Consider the following 17,762-nt stretch of genomic DNA (forward strand, 5'->3'; position numbering starts at 1 on the left):
TCCACTGTGTGGCATTTTAGGAGATTCGTTCATAGGGGAGACAGGCTATTTAAGTGAACTGTGGTGGGAGTGGATTGAAACCCTTTGGATTAAACTAGAAATCATGAGACATATATGAACATACATACATAAATAAACATTACAATAGTGATAGTACTAGGTAGCCTCAAAGTATCTCTCCACAAAATAATTAATGAGTATAAAATACAATGAAGAAACCTGACAGATACTGGTTACTACATGGTAAAAGCACATATCATCAGTAGAAATCTGCCTTAAGCAGTTACTGATAAGACGCACTGAAAAAGAACACAGTATGGTTTAGCTCTATTCCAAATCACAAGGAGTATCAACCAATCCTAAATTAAGGAGCATTCTACAAAGTAGACACTATTTAGTGCCAGGTACAAATACTTTAAAACCGCAAACCTACATAAGAATACCGATGAATTAAATACTGCAGGAAAGGTACACTTTCAATTGAACGTAGCTATTTTAAGCATAGCTTTAGCTGGGTACCAAACACATTCATCATCTACTTGTTTACTCATTTAACTATTATTGAGTACCTACCTGTTCTAAGTGTTGCTAATGAATGACTGAAAGGTAAATAGGCACGTCTAAGTAGTTTAGAATGGTAGTTGTAAGGTTATCAATAACTAAATGTGGGCTTAAAGTATATTAAATTTCAGTGACTCTGAGACTTTGACTTCCTTTTTTGATAGTCAATGAAAGCAGATTAAGAAACAGTGATTGAAATTTGGTATTCTGCCATGTGTTTTTCCTTGACAAAAACCTCAAACCCAAATTCTAGTCAGGTTATAAAAATAAGTAAAATATACAAGACTTAACACTTTAAGCCATTTTATCATTCAGAAGTAAAAACACTAATTATTGATCCTCAGATTACATTTGTCTACAGGCAAAATTTCTTGGTGCCTCTTGGCCCATTCTGTTTTCTCTGAGAACTGGAGAAATCTCTCAGATTTAAGGAAACCCTGCTGCTGTCACCCTTCTTTAGTTCCTCCAGTGCCCAGGATTTCCCTTCCCTAAGCAGGAGGCTTTGCCAAGCAATGAACATATCTCAACTGACCGAAAATGTGACTCAGTTCTTATACCCTCAGGCAATGCCTGTGGGCCAACCCAAACCACCTCCCAACCAGGACCAAACACAAACTTTTCTTTCTTCATTTATCTTAGGTATTTTACCATAATGATACAAGGCTAAGACCAATGTCTTATACTCCACCCTACCCCCCCTTTTTTGGTACTGGGATTCTAACTCAGGACCTTGTGCTTGCCAGGCAGGCACGTACACTAGCGAGCTACATCCTTGGGTCTTCTTAAGACCTTTTAAAATACGTACTTTCTCAAGTGATTAATCAAGTTGGGTTTAATGGTATATGGCTATAATCCTGGCTACTGAGAAGAGGTTGAAACAGGAGGCTCACAAATTCAAGGTCAGTCTGGGCAATTTAACAACTTTGTTTCAAAGATAAAATTTTAAAAAGGCTGGGGATGTAGCACAGTGATACAATGGCCCTTGCCTAGCAGACATGGGACTTGGGTTCAAACTCTAGTATAAAACAAAGCACTCAGTTACAACAATCAAAAATGCTGTTGCCGGCTTTGTTTCACTGAGTTACTGATTCAATGTACTGCTATCCTGCTTGTTTTCTAATTCGTATCTCAGTATTAACTATTATTCTCTGAACTGCAACTATGACACGCTGGGAAAGTACCAGAAAGGTTGCCTTTGCTCTTTATTTTGTAAGTATTAATCTTGGGTTGCTTACTTTCAACTTGGTACTTCTGCAATAAAAATATTTCCCTTATGGGAAATATTATATTAACATTCTAGGAGTGTATACAAATTCAAGACATTGGAAATTTCAAATTCAAGTTCATTTATAAGCTATTCCCTCTTATCAGCCCCTTGCTACTGAAGAAACTGGGGAAACTGAGGATAAGATTTCCCTCTATTAAAAAAAGCAACAAATGTTGGGGTACAATTATAATGTAAAAACACTTTTGTAAAACAGCAAATTTATAGGTATTTCATGATCAATTAGAGGTCTCTGATCAAGTTCCTGTTGAATTTAACTGAACCTGACAGTGTCTACAGCCTAGCTGCCAATCTCTGATGAGCAGCTAGTCAGAGTAACTGTCATACCTGAAGGCACCCTAGGCTAATTCAAGGACACCTTTAACTATGCTCATTCTGTAAGGGTCCTCTCCTCTGGTTCCCAGAGTGCTTCTGTATTATGACAAAATAATTTCTTTGTTTCAACAAAACTGTTCAAAACTAGCATGCATCACTCAATGCGTGTAACCAATTATGTAATGTGTGTCACTTGCTTTGTACCTCCCACTTCTAAATTCTATATAAATTAAGCTTTCTGTAAATTCAGCGCTGTTGCCTTTGTGGAATTATCCTGCAACGGTCTGCTGACATGAAGATGCAACCGTCCATCAGCATAAAGATTAAACTCTGCTGGGGCTAGGGATTTAGCTCAGCGGCATAAGCGCCTGCCTTGCAAGCAGGCAGTCGTGAGTTCAATCCCTGGTACCGATAAAAACGAAAAAGACAAAAAAAAAAAAAAAAAAGATTAAACTCTGCCTTAAAAAAAAAAAAGCACAATTAAAAGTAAAATTTAAACTACTCTAAGCCTCAATTCCTATACCCATTTATCTGGTATTTTGTTTTGCAGTACTGGGGACATTAGGCTTGGGGAAATGCTGAGCTATACCCCCAGCCCTTTGTATTTTACTTCTGAGACAGGATCTTGCTAAATTGCCCAGGCTGGCCTTGTACTTACAATCCATGTGCTTGAACCCCCATAGTAGCTGGGATTACAGGTGTGTGCCACCTCACCTGGCTCATCAGGAATTTTATAACAAGTAGAGATAAACAATGCCAGGCAAAATCTCTGAGGGGGGTCCTATCTTTTTAAACTAAGTAAGTATCTGCAGCAGTTATCAATGTATTATCTTCTGCTCCACATCCACTCCTTGCTCTATGATATTGAAAAGTTCAAGTAAACTCTTCTCCTTTGCTAGCTGGAACAACTTTAGCCTCTGTCAACAGAGGGCACTGAAGTGACACTGCAAAAAACCAATGAGCTGAAGCCCAAAGAACCCCCCAGACACGCCAGACCCACTTCCTGTGATTTCCAGTTGGTAAATGGTGGCTCTGATTGCACCTTCAGGACAACACTCTTTCCACAGGGGCGGGGGCTTCCAAACAGCTCTAGTAAGCAGCTTCCATGGCAGCTCCAGAGGGGTCCTTCAGCTGCCATGCATAAACATCCTATCTGGCAGAGGCTTGTGAACTGCTCCGAGGAGCAGTGGCATCAGTAGGTAACTCTGAGCCCAGCCTGGGCAACCTGGCGAGACCCTGACTCAAAACAGAAAAGGCTGGGTTTGTAACTCAGTGTGAAGGCCCTGGGTTCAATCCCCTATACCAGAGGTGGGGGTAAAGTCACAAAACTGGTAATGTTAATCAAATGTTCAATATCATATTGAGCAACAGGTGAATGTCATTGTTCTTTAAACTTCCGAAACAATAGTGTAGCCATTATTAAAATTAAGATTTCACCAACTTATCCATTCAATAAATATTTTCTGTACCTGTTACATACCAGACATAGTAGGCATAAAGGATCAGCAGACAAGGGCATGGTCTCTTAAGCACATAGGCTTTCTACTGGAAATGAGACATGTCTCTATGGTTCTAAGTTCAAAATATCTAGGACAATTAGTAACTTAGCTGATTCTAATCACAGCTGTATGCTAGCTACCTAATATTTCTCTAAATGCCTATTGAATCAAAGATAGGCAAGTTCACTTTGTTAAATAATGCAGTTCATTTCATTCATTCATTATTATTTATTCACATTTATTAAGTGAAATTGTGTGACAGCAATTATTCTAGGCACCAAAATTACAGAGAGGTCAATCCTACAATCTTAGCACTGTGGATGGCAGATGAGTCTGAGGCCGACCTGAGCTATACAGTCAGTGAGGAGAGCCTGAACTACAGGGATCCTTTCTCAAAAAACCAAAACCAAACCAACCACCCAACCACAGGACCAGTCGTTAGAGAAGGAAGACAAACATGTAGGTAAAATAATTCCAAAGAGTACCAAGAGCTATGAAAGAAAAACAGAAACCCTACTAAATTTTTGCAAAAAATTTTTAAGCATTTATAAATGCAAACGTAAATGAATTATCAGACAGAACTGAATACTAATGAACTAATATAATATAGAATTTTGATTTATTTACAAAAAAATCACAACATTATAAAGCAAGTAATACAAAATAACTTTGCTTTTTAAACAGCAATGGACAGTGGGCTGGGGATTTAACTCAGCAGCATAAGCACCTGCCTTGCAAGCAGGCAGTTGTAAGTTCGATCCCTGGTACCGATTTAAAAAAAAAAAAAAAAAAGTTAAAAAAAAACAGCAATGGACAAATTTTCCATTGAAAAGCAAACAAAACCTGTCAGGAAGTCATAGAAACTTACGACATCTGAAATTACATATGAAAAAAATTAAGGACAGAAATGCAAGAAAAGGGGACCATGTGAAGTATCTGTGAAATTAACAAGTGAGTTAAGAACAAAAGATTGCAGTTGTCAACTATAATTATAATCCATTTTACCTTGGCTTTACTTTGTTTTTGTCTACTTTTCCCAAGTTTGGATCCTATTACTACATGATTAATATACAATACTAAGGTTCAGGGAAGCATCACTTTTAGTTTGATGCAGGTTGTAGAGGATTTACTTAATAATTTGGAGGTTTGTTTGTTTTAATCAGATTTGGTCTGCCAATATATTATTTATAGTTTGTAACAACAAAAGCTCAATAGCCTTGTATAGCTGTTGTAACTTTCTAGTTCTAGACTCCTTCCTCCACTGAAATAATTTTTTATAGCATTTCTCAATATACTAAGGTTTACCGAAAATGAAGTTATCTTCTTTATCTCCTCCCTTCTATCATTTCTGACTTGATGTGACTATGTCTGAAATATCATACTGTAATGGGAGTAAAACTAAACCGTTTTTAAATATTTCCATGTGTTTCCATGTGTTTCCATTACATAGACATAATCAACATGTTGTTGAGTTTTAAAGAGAATTCCACTACATTTCTTGGGAGGCAACATTTTGTTGCCCAGTTATTATCATTACATATTACTGGAACAACACAATTACAACTCAGACACCTCACAAATTTATCTTTTCACTGATTTTGATCTCGGCTTTCCTGAATTATTCCAAAAGCTCTGTAACTCCAGTTTTCAATTCACTTTTTTTGTACTAGGAATTGAACTCAGGACCATGTGCTTGCCAGGCAGGTACTGTGCCACTGAACTAAATCCCCAAGCCATCAATTCATCTTTTTATCTTGAAGTTTTGATATTCCTTTTCCAAAGGTCAGAATAAAATCTGTAATATATTAATATATACTTTTTAATACATTATATAACATGATATGGTGGCATGTTAAATAAGTAGTTTTGAAGATGTGATGCTTTCAGATACCTAAACTATCTGACATTTCTATTAATGACAAAATCAGTTACTATAATACCATAGTAGCTTTGCACTTACATTCATAACTGAAGAAAAATTTAAATTACAGGCCAATGGAAACAAAATGTAATCTTCTTCTAAGTTCACAGACCCTTTGTATTTTATGCCTGGAGTGAAGGACAGGAGGGGGTCCAGGAGGTCCCCCTCCTGCAAATGCTCTCCACTGTCCTCAGGATGAAAACTGTCACCTGGCGTAAGGTGACTTCGTGAGCTGACTACCAGTCACCTTTCACACTCATTTTTGCAGCTCACATTCTGCAGAGTCAAACTCTTTCAGACCTCTGAAAAGATAATACTTTACTGCAACACTTTTTGTCCAGCAAATGCTGTATCACCCTTCAGGTGACCACTTCCTGCTCTTTCTTCAGGAAACTAAGACAGTGTGAGGTGCTGCTCCAGCACATCCCTAAGGCACCCAGCCCTCACACTGAGCACAGTGCCTAGCACACTGCTTCCGACTGTTCTTGTCTGTGGCAGAAGCACAGAAACTGTCTGCAACCCTTAATCCCTGCACACAGCCTGGGAGAAAGTAAGATTCCAATGATTGTGGAAGGAAGAAAGGAAAAGACGGGAAATTCTGACTTTTGTGCTTGTTTCAGGATGGGAAAGTCTGTCCTCAATTCCTGATTGACCCCCACAAAGCCAAGCTGTTGATTACACTGACAACCAGGAAAGTCCAAAACTTCACTAACACAAATTCACCATTTGTAATGGAAAGTGCACTTAACATGATGGAAAAGACATTTTCATTATAATTATAGATACATAAGTGATACCAAATTAACTATCACCATATGAATGCATAAAATAATTTGAATTGTGATGAGATTATTAATCACAAACCAAAATTCTAGTACCTATCTCAGAAATTCTCCCCTATGCACACATCCCATGGAGGATTAACAGGCACCCATTCTAGGGAAATGCACTCATCATCATCAAATTCACTTCTAGTTTTCAAGCTATAGCTATACTAAATACACTATTATTCAGCTACTGTTGTTTAGAGAAGTCCACTGTGGTAGTACAAGAATGACAACCATTAATGGGTCCAACAACAGATCAAGCAAATGTGTCAAAGAACTCCACAACAATTGGTAATGGGAATGGATATCTACTACAAAGTTACAAATGTTTAAAGTTACAAAGTTGTAGGGGAAGGAGACTGACAGTTTAGGAAAAAACCTTAAATATGAGTATAAAGTTTTTACCCTCAAGTCAGCAAGCTGGAACAAAACAATGAAACGGATAAAGTTAAATCAGTGAGTCCCTTTTGTGGGGAGATAGTTGAGTATTGATAGACACGTCAGACTGTGAACAGGGGCTCTGAATCACAAAGCTGGAAAATGGAGGACTAGTTGGGAATGTAGCTCCAGTAGTACAGCATTTGCCTAGCGTGTGTACAGCTGGAGTTGTTGCCAGTACCAGAAAAAGAAGTCATTTTATTTTAGTCAGAATAAGGCACTGATGATTTCTAAAAGGGGTACACTTATGTGGTTAAAAAAACAGTGTGAGAAAAATTAACCAAAGTGTCCTACATAGAATAAATTAAGGGATATTGAGAATGGGAGTAGAGAAACTAATCATGAACAGCAACAAAATGAACAGCCTGACACAATATTAACTATGCTATGAAACACTAAAATATCCTTCCGGCATGCAATCAAAAATGATGGGGTGGGGTAACATTGCACGTATTATCTATGTATCACTTTCATACAAACAAAAAATATCATTCGATGATGCTTAATTTCAATTACTAGTTTTGCTTTGCTTTTTGTTGTATTTGTATGTTCCTTAAGTTTTGCACTAGAAAGACCTAACATAAGCCAACAAGTTAAAAAAAGCTTAATTTCCAAAAAACTCACACACACTAAAATGTCTTTACAATATTTATGTAGTACTCCTTGAAAGTTTCAGAAGTTTTACACAGCAGTATTACTTCCGTGGGAAATTTGACTTTTACATTTAACAGTGGTTTTAGGACCATCAGCACTGAGGGTCCACTATTAAAGTGCAAATCTTGTAATAACATTCCTCAGAACTGCTACTTAGATCTAGTAACGATCAAGCGGTTTCTATGGTCGATGCTTCCAACACTGAAAAGTTACCAGGACAGTTCGTTCCACCGTGGCGTACAGAATGTGAAGTACAACTTTCAGTTATAAAGGTGAAGGGATATCCAGGTGAATAAGGGACACGCCTCACCACCGATCAGGCTGTCAGTGTAGAACTAGCGAACCGAAAGCCCTGCACTCAGACAACACGCCCACTCTGCCCACGACCACACTCGCGGGTGGGTCTGCGGCTCGCGGGCTCTGGCCTCTGCCGGACTCTCCCACGAGCGGCGAGTCCGGGTCCCAGCCTGGCCCCAGAAGGACTGCCCAGAAGGCGCCTGACCCACTCTCCCAGGTCCAGGGGGGCCTGGCTCCACGCCCCTCCAGCCAGCAGCGTCTGAGGAGGCGGAGCCCGGGCTGTCTCGCCGAAAGGGCAGGTCCTGTACCTGTGTGGAGGCAGCGAGGCTGCCTCCGCGCGCCGCGACATTCCCGCGGCCGTGGTGCCAGGCCGCTCCTGCCCCTGCCAGTGCCACGCCGGTCACCGCAGCTGCCAAGGAGCCCGAGCTGTGCACAGCCCGTCGGCTGGCCTCCAGCCCGCGCCGCAGTCGTTTGCTCCACACCACCAGCCGGGCGCTGGTCCGCGCAGCCGCCGCCATCTTTGCGGAAGTGCCCGAGCGCAGCGCTCCGCCCCCTCACCCCTCGTACGAGTTGAGAGTGGCCTGGCTCTCGCGAGATCTGGTCGCCTTCCCCTCGCCGTCGTAGCCTGCCAGAGCTGTCCTCTGACCTTGGCGCGGGGCCGCGTGCTGCACCGGTGCGGGTGGGTTAGGTGGAACAGTGGAAGTACCGCGCACGCTGCCTCGCTGATGCGCGGTGCGAGCTAGTGCGCCTGTTGCTAGGAAGCTCCGGCTGCAGGTGCCGACCAGCTGAGAGGAAAGGGAGCGAGGACCAAGGATGAGTGATACAGTGAGCTAAGGAACTCCCACTCAGTGGTCGGACTTATGGGACACGCCTGTTTGCAGAATTCGAAGATAGCGGTGATTATTTGCCCAGCAACCTTGTCGCCTTCCAGTCACTCGAGAGAATATGTGGCGTCCTCTCTAGGGGGGAATCCAGCGTTTGGTGAGGCTGCGGAAGCTGCAGAGGAGAGCCCTGTAACCTGAGACGTGCACTGCTGGAAAAAAGGGCGCTGATTGTGTTTCCCTGTCAGTGTGGTCTTCATAGCTGCTAGAACCGCATCCCCGTAGGAGTTGGCTTGTGGCGACCGAGAGTCTGCACTTTAACTTCATTGCATTTGCTGTTAACAGAAGTCTGTCTAAATTAAGAATTTATTAGCAAAAGTTTCATTTACCTGAACTGAATGTATCTTTTCCTAAGCCATTTTAAATAACATCTGGAAAACTGCCCTTGTTTTACAAAAATATGTGTGTTTTTCTATCCCTTTTTTGCAGCTGACAAAATTTTAGAATTAATAAAATTATTCTTGTTCTGACACTGGTTATACTTATCCCCAGCACTGGTTTTTTTTTTTTTTTTTTTTTTTTTTTTTTTTTTTTTTTTTTTTTTTTTGAGAGGGTAACTTTCCAAGACTGGGCGTAGACTTACAATCCTCTTGCCCTGGACTTACCATCTGTTCTCTTTTTTGTCTCTTGCCCCTTTTTTCCCTTGGCCTCTCTCCCCTCCGTCTGCCCCTTTAAATTTGGACATTTTCTTTCCATTTCTCCAGATCTATTATACGTTTTGGTGCTTATTTACTCTTGGCTTATCACACCGGAGAAGCAATGTGATATTTACACGTGTGTCTGATTTATTTCGCTTAAGAGTATGGTATCAAGATGCATACAAAACGTTTAGCTAGAAATATCTCAAGCTTATTCTTCTGTATGACAGAATAGTATTCTATTGTATAAAAAACCCTACATCTTCTTTATTCATTCCTTGATTGATGGGCATTTGGGTTGTTCTAAGATTTAGCCATTAAAAACTGCTAATAAACATGAGTGCGTGTATATCACTATGGTGTGATGGTTTTAGTTTTTTCGGGAAGATACCCACAAGGGGAATAACTGGGTCACATGGAACCTCTAACTTTAGTTTGTAAAGGAATCTCCTCACTCTTTCCTCATTGTTTGCACCAGTCTACACTCCCACCAACGGTGGTGGAAGGGTTCGTTTTCCCCTACAGCTCCACCAGCGTGTTTCGTTTGATTTCTTGACGCCAGCCATTCTCTCTGAAGTGAGATGGAAACTCAGTGTTGTTTTAACTTGCATCTCTCAACCAGTGATGTTGAACTTTTTTCATACATTTATTTACCATTTCTTCGACTTCATCTGAGATGTGTCTATACATTTTAGATGCTCGTTTTTGGACTGGTTTTTTAAATTTGAAGAGTGTGGTAACTTTGAATTCTTTATATATTCTAGATATTAGTCCTTTGTCTGAAGCACAGTGGGTAAAATTTTTTCCTACACTACCGGTTGTCTCTTCACTCTGTTGGTTTCTCTTGCTGTGCAAAAGCTTTAAAATAAGAGGACGTTCTAGTTGTTGATTCTTTGTGATATTTCCTGTGTAATTGGGGTTTTGTTCATAAGGTCTTTGCCTATAGCCATGTCTTTAAGAGTTCTACCTATTCCATCTTCTAGCAGATTTAGTGTTTCTGTCCCCCCCCCCGTCCCAGTTTCTGTTTTAATATTTAAATCTTTGACCCATTTTGATTTTAGTTAGTGCATGGGGAAAGATATGGGTCTAATTTTTTGTTTGTGCTTTCTGAGACAGAATCTGACTATGTCATTTAGGCTGGCCTTAAACTCACTGTGAAGCCTGGCTGGCCTCCAACTTAAGGGAATCTTTGTGCCTCAGCCTCCTGAGTGCTGGGATTGTGGGCATGAGCCACCCTGCCTGGTAATGGATCTAGTTTTAATCTTCAGCATGTGGAAAGCCAGTATTTCCAGCACCATTTATTAAAGAGGCTTAATTCCAGTGAAAGTGTTTGGAACCTTTGTCAAACATAATGTGACTAAATCTGTCTGAAGTTGTTTCTGAACCTTCTATTCTGTTCCATTGATCCTCATGTCTGTGTTTTTTGCCAGTACTATGCTATTTTTATCATAGTAGCTTTGTAGTATAATTTCAAGTCAGGAATTGTGATGCCCTAGACTTGCCTTTGTTGCACAGAATTGCTTTTGCTATTCTAGGTCTTGTTTGGTTCCAAGTGAATTTTAGGAATGTTTTCTCTAGTTCTGTGAAATATACTCTTGGTATTTTGATAAGGATTGCATTCAATTTGTATAGTAATTTTGGAAGTTAATTCTGTGATATTAATTCTTCCCACCCAAGAATAAGGGCTGTCTTTCCATTTTCTGCTATCCTCTTCAGTCTTCTTTCAGAGTGCTGTAGTTTTCAGTGACGTTTTACTTCCTATGTTACATTGATTCCTAGGTATTTCTTTATTTTGGGTGCTATTATAAAAGGTATTGTTTCCTCAATTTCTCTCTTTCTGAGTTTATTGCTTATGTACAGGAAGGCTATTGAGTGCTGAATTTGTGTCCAGCTACACTCCTGAATTTGGTTATTATATCTAGAAGTCTTTTGGTGGAGTTCTTGGTGTCATCTATGTAGAGCATCATGTCATTTGCAAATAATGATAATTTAACTTTTCCTTTCCTTATTCCTTTTCTTTCTCTTGCCTAATTGCCTAGTATTTCTAGAACTATATCGAATAGGAATGGTGACAATGTCTTGTTCCTGATTTTATTTTTTTTATTAAAAAGAAGCAAAACAAAAAAGGATAGAAATTATAACAGAATTTCAAAAAAAATAAAAATATGGACTGCTTCGTGAATTTGCGTGTCATGCTTGCATGGGAGCCATGCTGATCTTCTCTGTATCATTCCAATTTTAGTGTATGTGCTGCTGAAGTGAGCACTGTTCCTGGTTTTAGAGTGAAAACTTTCAGGTTTTGTCCACTTAATATGATGTTGGCTGTTGGATTTTTTTAGATTGAGGTAGAGACCATCTATTCTGATTTTCTGTAGGGTTTTTATTATGAATGAGTATGGACTTTGTTAAATGCTTTTTCTGCATCTGTTGAGAGGGTCATATGGTTTTGTCCTTGGCGCTGTTAGTTTGGTATATGACATTTATTGATTTGTGTGTGTTGAACCATCCCAGCATTCCTGGGATGAACCCTATTTCATGTATACCCTCAATGATCTGCTGCATTCTGTTTGCTAGTGTCTTACTGAGGATTTTTCTATCTGTGTTCATTAGGGAGACTGGCTTGTAGTTCTGTTTCTTGTTTGAGTCCTTCTTTAATTTCACTCTCAGGATAATGCTTGTGTCCAAGAATGAATTTGGGAGTATTGTTTCCATTTCAATTTAATTAAAAAGTTTGAGAAATAGTATTAGATCTCTAAATTTCCTGTAGTATTCAGCAGTTAATCCATCAGAGCCTGGGCTCTTCTTTGTTTTTAGGTTTCTAATTACATCTTAAATTTCATTGATTGATATGGATTGTTTAGAATTTTTGTGTCTTCTTGATTCAGCTTTGGTAATTCTTATGTATCTAGGAGTCTGTACATTTCTTCTGCATTTTCCATCCTATTACAGCGGAGGTTCTTGAAGAAGGTATTGATGATCTTGTGGATTTCTGCAGGATCTGTTGTGATTTCACCCTTTTTGTTCCTAATCCATTGATATGAGTCTATTGTTTCCTTTTTTGATAAGATTGGCTAAGGGTTTAGAATTTTACTTGGTGTTTTAAAGAACCAACTCTTTGATCATTGATTGACTGTTTTATTTTCTTAGTCTCCATTTAGTTAATTTTTTCTCTGATATTATAATTTCCTCCCTCGTGTGATATTTGGGCATGACTTCCTCTTTGTTTGCAAGTTGCTTGAGGATCAATAGTAGGTTGTTTGAGATTGCTGTTTTTCTCATATGGGAATACTCTACTATAAATTTCCTCCATAGGACTGCTTTCACTGCATACCAAAAGTTCCGGTGTGTTGTACTGGCATTAGCATTTAGTTGTCTAATTTCTTCTTTAATTTCATCTGTGATCTTTTGGTTCTTCAGGAAGGTGTTATTTAATTTTCATGTGTTTTTAAATTTCTTGTGGTTTTTTTTGCCATTGATTTCCAGTTGCATTGTGGTCTGCTTATATGTATAATATGCATGGGGTAATTTCAGTTCCTTTGCATTTACTTAAGCATGTTCTGTGGGCTAGTATATTGTCTATTTTGGAGACCCACGTGTAGCTAAGAAGAATGTGTACTTTGATGTTGTGGGCTGGAACACTTTCTAAACATCTACTAAATCCCCATGTTCAAAAGTTTGTTTCAGTTCTGATATTTCGTTTTGATTTTTTGTCTAGTTGATTTATTTGTGACAGTGGAATTTTGAGGGCCTCCATTACAATCTTATTAATGCTGATTTGATTTTTTATTTCTGTTAATATTTATGTAATTGGATGTGCTGATATTTGATGCACATATATTTTTGTTATCTCTTCCTCTTGGATTGTTCTCTTTACAAGGATGTTGTTATAGTCAGAGGTTGTAAGGAGAACAATTAGAATCAAGACACAGAATTTATAATATTATTTTATGATAGTTACCCAGAGTTAACACAAGAAAGTGCAGGAAATCTATCCACATACTAAAGACATAAGAATATTCAGCCAAGGTTCTGAATTCCACAGCAATGTCTTGCATGAGTCTAGATGAAGACCTAGAGTCCATGATAATGCCTCCCACAAGTACAACTGGAGATCTAGAGCCCACAAAAAGGACTCATGCCAGTCTGTTTTACGGATACATGCTGGGAAGCCCCGAAGGTCAGTGGTGACATAGCAAACCTATGCCAGCTGTGTGAAGGAGCTGTGCTGGTAGGTTGAAGGTTCTACACTGGAGCCAAGAAGTCACACTCATAGTAAAGATCCTGTCCTGAAAAGCACCACAGTCATCCTCAGTGACATGGAGGTCCCAAGCTCCGATGATAAGCACAGTCAAGTACATGTCAGGAGCCAGTGTGATAAGTTTGTCTTGGAGATTAAATGGCATACGTCTTCCCCTCCAGAGCCAGGAAGTGATGCTCGATGTAAGGACCAGAGCTCCCCCACAGCAAATGACAGCCACTTTCACCAACAAGGTCCTGAGTGCCTCTGATGATAATGGTTGAACTCACCCTGGGGAAGTTCATCATGATGAACTCCTCCAAGGAGAACCAATGGCTCAAACAGCAACACGTAGGAGAACCCATAACACCTAGCTTCATCTCCACATCTGTATTTATGCTGGCAACTTTCCTCTGGTGGAACATCTACACTCAGCATCATGCTGATTTAATTCAGCTGGCATTAAGTTGACCACCAGTTTTTAATTCATAACAAATGTCAATCTTGGCTTGAAATCCACTTTGTCTGCAAATAGAATAGCTACCGCTGCTGTTTTCTAGGTTCCTGTTGTATGAGGTATTGTTTTCCATTCTTTGAACTTCAGTCTATGAATTACTTTTTGAATTAAATGTGTTGCTTGAGTACAGTGTACTGTTAGATCTTTTTCTTGATCCGTTCTGCCAGTCTGTTTCTTTTGGTTTTTTCAATCATTTGGTTATTTCAATCATTAATATTGATGGTAATAACTGATATACATGGACTTATCCTTGTCATGTTACTTTCCTGTTATTGGTTTCTATTCTTTCCCCTTTCTTTTAATTGCTTTCCTAGTCTGGTGGATTCATTCTGTTGGGGTTCATGGAGTTGTAATTATCTTTTTTTAGAATGGTCTTGAGAACAGAGAATGGTGGTTTGGTGAGCATGAAAAAATTTTTTTTGTACTGGGGATTAAACTCATGACCTCACAACAGGCAAGCACTTGTGCTGCTGAGCTATACCCCTGGCTAAAGTTTTATAGAGATTTTTTTTTTTTTTGTACTGGGCATTGAACTCATGACCTTGTGCTTACCAGGCAGGCATACATTGCTGAGCTAAATCCCTGGCTGATCATAAATTTTTTCAGGTGTTCTTTCTTATAGAAGTATATTATTTCTCAATCAATTTTGAAAGATAATTTTTCAGGACAAATCAATCTGGGTTGAAGATTATTTTCTTTTAGGGCTTGAAATACTTCACTCCTGGGTATCCTTGACCTGAGGGTTTGTGTTGAGAAGTCTTGTGATTTTGATGGACTTTCCTGTATAGAGGGTTTGTTGCTTTTCTCTAACAGCTTTGAATGTCCTGTTCTTATGTTGAATTCTGGAATCTTGACTTGCTACATTTTTTTTTTTAAATCATGGCTAATTGAAGCTGTATATGCCTCAGTTATCTATATGTCAGATTTCCCCCCCTACTTATGTTTTCTGGTATTACTTCTGGGAATAGATTTTTGTTTGTTTTTGTTTTGTTTTTAAAGGTCATCTGAAGTATCTCTGTCTTAGTTACTTTTTACTCATTGCTGAGACAAAAGCTGATGACCACAAAGGTGGGAAAGGAAAGGTTTATTTCTTACAGCTTTTGGAGGTTTCAATCTATATTCAGTTGGCTCCAAGGCAGGGTGGCATGGCTGGGCCACAGTTCATGGTGGCTGCAAACAGAAAGGTGGAAACCGGCAAGAGAGAGAGACACTTTCTTCCTGCCATAACATTGTATGCTGGCTCCACCCCTATGTGGGTGTAGTGCTGACACCATCAATCCAAACTCTAGATAATGAACCAATCACAAATGCATAATGCAAACACATGAGGCCTGGGGGCCACCGACATAAACCATGACAATCTCCTTTTTCATTGACTCTGCTCAATCTTACATTGTCTTCTTTGCATCATCTATCAGCTGTTAGATTGATTTTTCACAGTTCTTACTATTTAAGAAGTCTTTCTTTTCATGCTAACTTTAGTCCTGTCTTCTATGTCTGATATTCTGCCCCTACATTGTCTCATTCTGCTGGGTATATCTTCAGTGGAATTTTTAATCTTCTGCATATCTGTTTGAATCTGTTTCATGAATTACATTTCTTTCCTATGTTGGACATTCATGAGTTCCATTATTTTATTAAAGTCCTCTATTGTTTTTTAATCTATATCTGCTCCAGAGTCACAAAGCATTTCTTTCATTATAGTCACGCTCTCAGTCGTTATGTAATAAATTATTTCTAATTTTTGTAGAGTCTCAGTCATTTGCTTTGTTATTTCTGTTGTTGCTACTTCAGAGTCCAGGTGGGTGGCTTTCAGATTGTTCCACCTCATTGCTCCCTGGGTTTGCCTCTGGTGAGCCAGAAGCCTGGAGTTGCATCCTAGTTGAGTGTCTTCTCATTTTCTAACTTTCTAAAGTTTAATTCCTGGGTTGGTGCTTGTAAATTGCTTATGGTATATATCTGTATTGATAGTATTTAGAACCCTTAGGAAATGACTGCTTCTCAGAGATGTCTCTCATGAATAACTAGCTTGTGTGGGGTTTTTTTTGTTTTGTTTTAAATTTTATTTAAAAGGAAAAAGAGAAAAAACAAAACAATGTAAGGGTACAAGTAATACAGAACTACAAAAAAAAAAAAAAAAAAAAAGAAATCACCAGTTAATAGATTACACATTATCATCTTAGAGATAGTTGCTCAAGTCACAGGATCAAAGCATACAAAGTGGACATTCAATCAGTGAGACTGCAAACAGTTGTGTTCAGTGATCCAACCAAAAACAATAATATAGTCATCTATTTAACACCCCTAAAACACACTTGCAGTTGTATCCTTTAGAGCACCTTTTTTTCCTCTCTTTTTTACAACAAAATTTACACATTTTGGGTTTTATTGCTCCATAGTTCTTATTACTTTTTTTTTTTGGAAGAGAATAAAGTCAAATATGGCAAAACAAAGCTGTCAGTCAAAACCAAGGATCAACATAGCACATGATGTAAAAACAGAGTACAAGGTTATCAACAATTGTTACCATAATGCCTCTTGCTTCCTTAAAAAGAATGTCTATCTCATTAGGTATTATAAAGTTGAACAAAACAGTAGAGAACAAGACCAATAAAACCTAAACCTTGTAAACATTACAGGACTTCAAAAGAAGATAATAGTCAAACCAGAATAGGCATCATAATGAATCTCATTGCCTTCAAAGTAGTTGCCTATACCCTCAAACTTGATACTATCATACAGAATGGAACAAAATCTAATCAGTCAAAACAAGATAGTGGGAGTATTACAGGACTTCAAATCAAGTTAATAGGAAATCAAAAAAGTTACTATAATATATCCTGCTAATTTTTTTGATTTTTTTCCCCTTAATTAAAAACATCATAAAAAATAACTAATTTTTTAATGAATAAGGGAGAGATTGAGATAAAAGAGGACATAACATCATAGCATTGCAGGTAAAAGCATGACAGTTTCAGCAACCTAGTGCTTCACCACCAAATAACCCAACTTAACAGTAGTTACCATAGTGTCTTTTTCCTCGAAATATTTGAATATAACTTCATATACTATAGCATCAAACATATCAAGTCAGTGTAAAACCATTCCAGTGGATGAAAGCATTGTAGGGTATTTAGAACCAGCTAACAGAAAACGAACAATGGTTTCTATATTATCTCTTTGCCTATAACAATTTTTGTTTACACTATCACATATAATAAAATCCAAAAAATATGGAACACTTCACAAATTTCGTGTCATCCTTGCGCAGGGGCCATGCTAATCTTCTCTGTATCGTTCCAATTTTAGTGTATGTGTTGCCAAAGTGAGCACTGGCTTTTGTGTTTTAAGTCTATTGCAAGTTCCTACTTCTTTAGGGTTTCTTTGGGAAATGAGAAGTTGTGCATATTTGGCCAAGACCCTCATTCTTAGATACTGGCCTGTAGTATTTTTTATGCCCCTTAACCAATATCAGTTTTGGCAAACTAATAATAACAACTCATCAGAATAATTATGTCACTTTGACTAAAGTGGTATAATCAACAATAACCATAGCATGAAACATAGTCTAGAAAATGACAAACTGTAGTAACTATTAAATTGAACCTTTAACCATGTGTATTAGACTTGTAGTTATATAATAAAACCGAAAGCCAGAAAATTGAATACAAGAAACATGCCTTCAGTAGGGT

General features: G+C 38.5%; 1 protein-coding gene and 2 non-coding genes across 5 annotated transcripts in view; all 3 read right to left on the reverse strand.

Moving 5' to 3' along the window:
* Micu2 (mitochondrial calcium uptake 2) overlaps positions 1–8,336 on the reverse strand; it is a 92,642-nt gene extending 84,306 nt beyond the window's left edge. For 2 of the 3 annotated variants that reach the window (XM_063232509.1, XM_003477394.5), the window contains exon 1: positions 8,106–8,335. In XM_063232509.1, coding sequence (XP_063088579.1) covers positions 8,106–8,315 — 210 coding nt within the window. In that variant the 5' untranslated portion in view covers positions 8,316–8,335. Of the gene's footprint in view, positions 1–8,105 lie in introns of all 3 variants that reach the window. The other variant, XM_013141135.3, reaches the window with a different exon arrangement.
* A 3,139-nt stretch (positions 8,337–11,475) lies between these two features.
* On the reverse strand, positions 11,476–11,582 carry LOC111753778 (U6 spliceosomal RNA). Its single transcript, XR_002788563.1, has one exon. It is a non-coding gene; the product is annotated as a U6 spliceosomal RNA (small nuclear RNA).
* A 5,715-nt stretch (positions 11,583–17,297) lies between these two features.
* Positions 17,298–17,403, reverse strand: LOC111753772 (U6 spliceosomal RNA). The gene has a single exon (XR_002788557.1). It is a non-coding gene; the product is annotated as a U6 spliceosomal RNA (small nuclear RNA).
* Positions 17,404–17,762: the final 359 nt, after the last annotated feature.

This window comes from Cavia porcellus, unplaced genomic scaffold, assembly GCF_034190915.1.
Source record: "Cavia porcellus strain 051 isolate PalLab524CR breed Dunkin Hartley unplaced genomic scaffold, mCavPor4.1 scaffold_21, whole genome shotgun sequence".
In the NCBI taxonomy this organism is placed as follows: domain Eukaryota; kingdom Metazoa; phylum Chordata; class Mammalia; order Rodentia; family Caviidae; genus Cavia; species Cavia porcellus.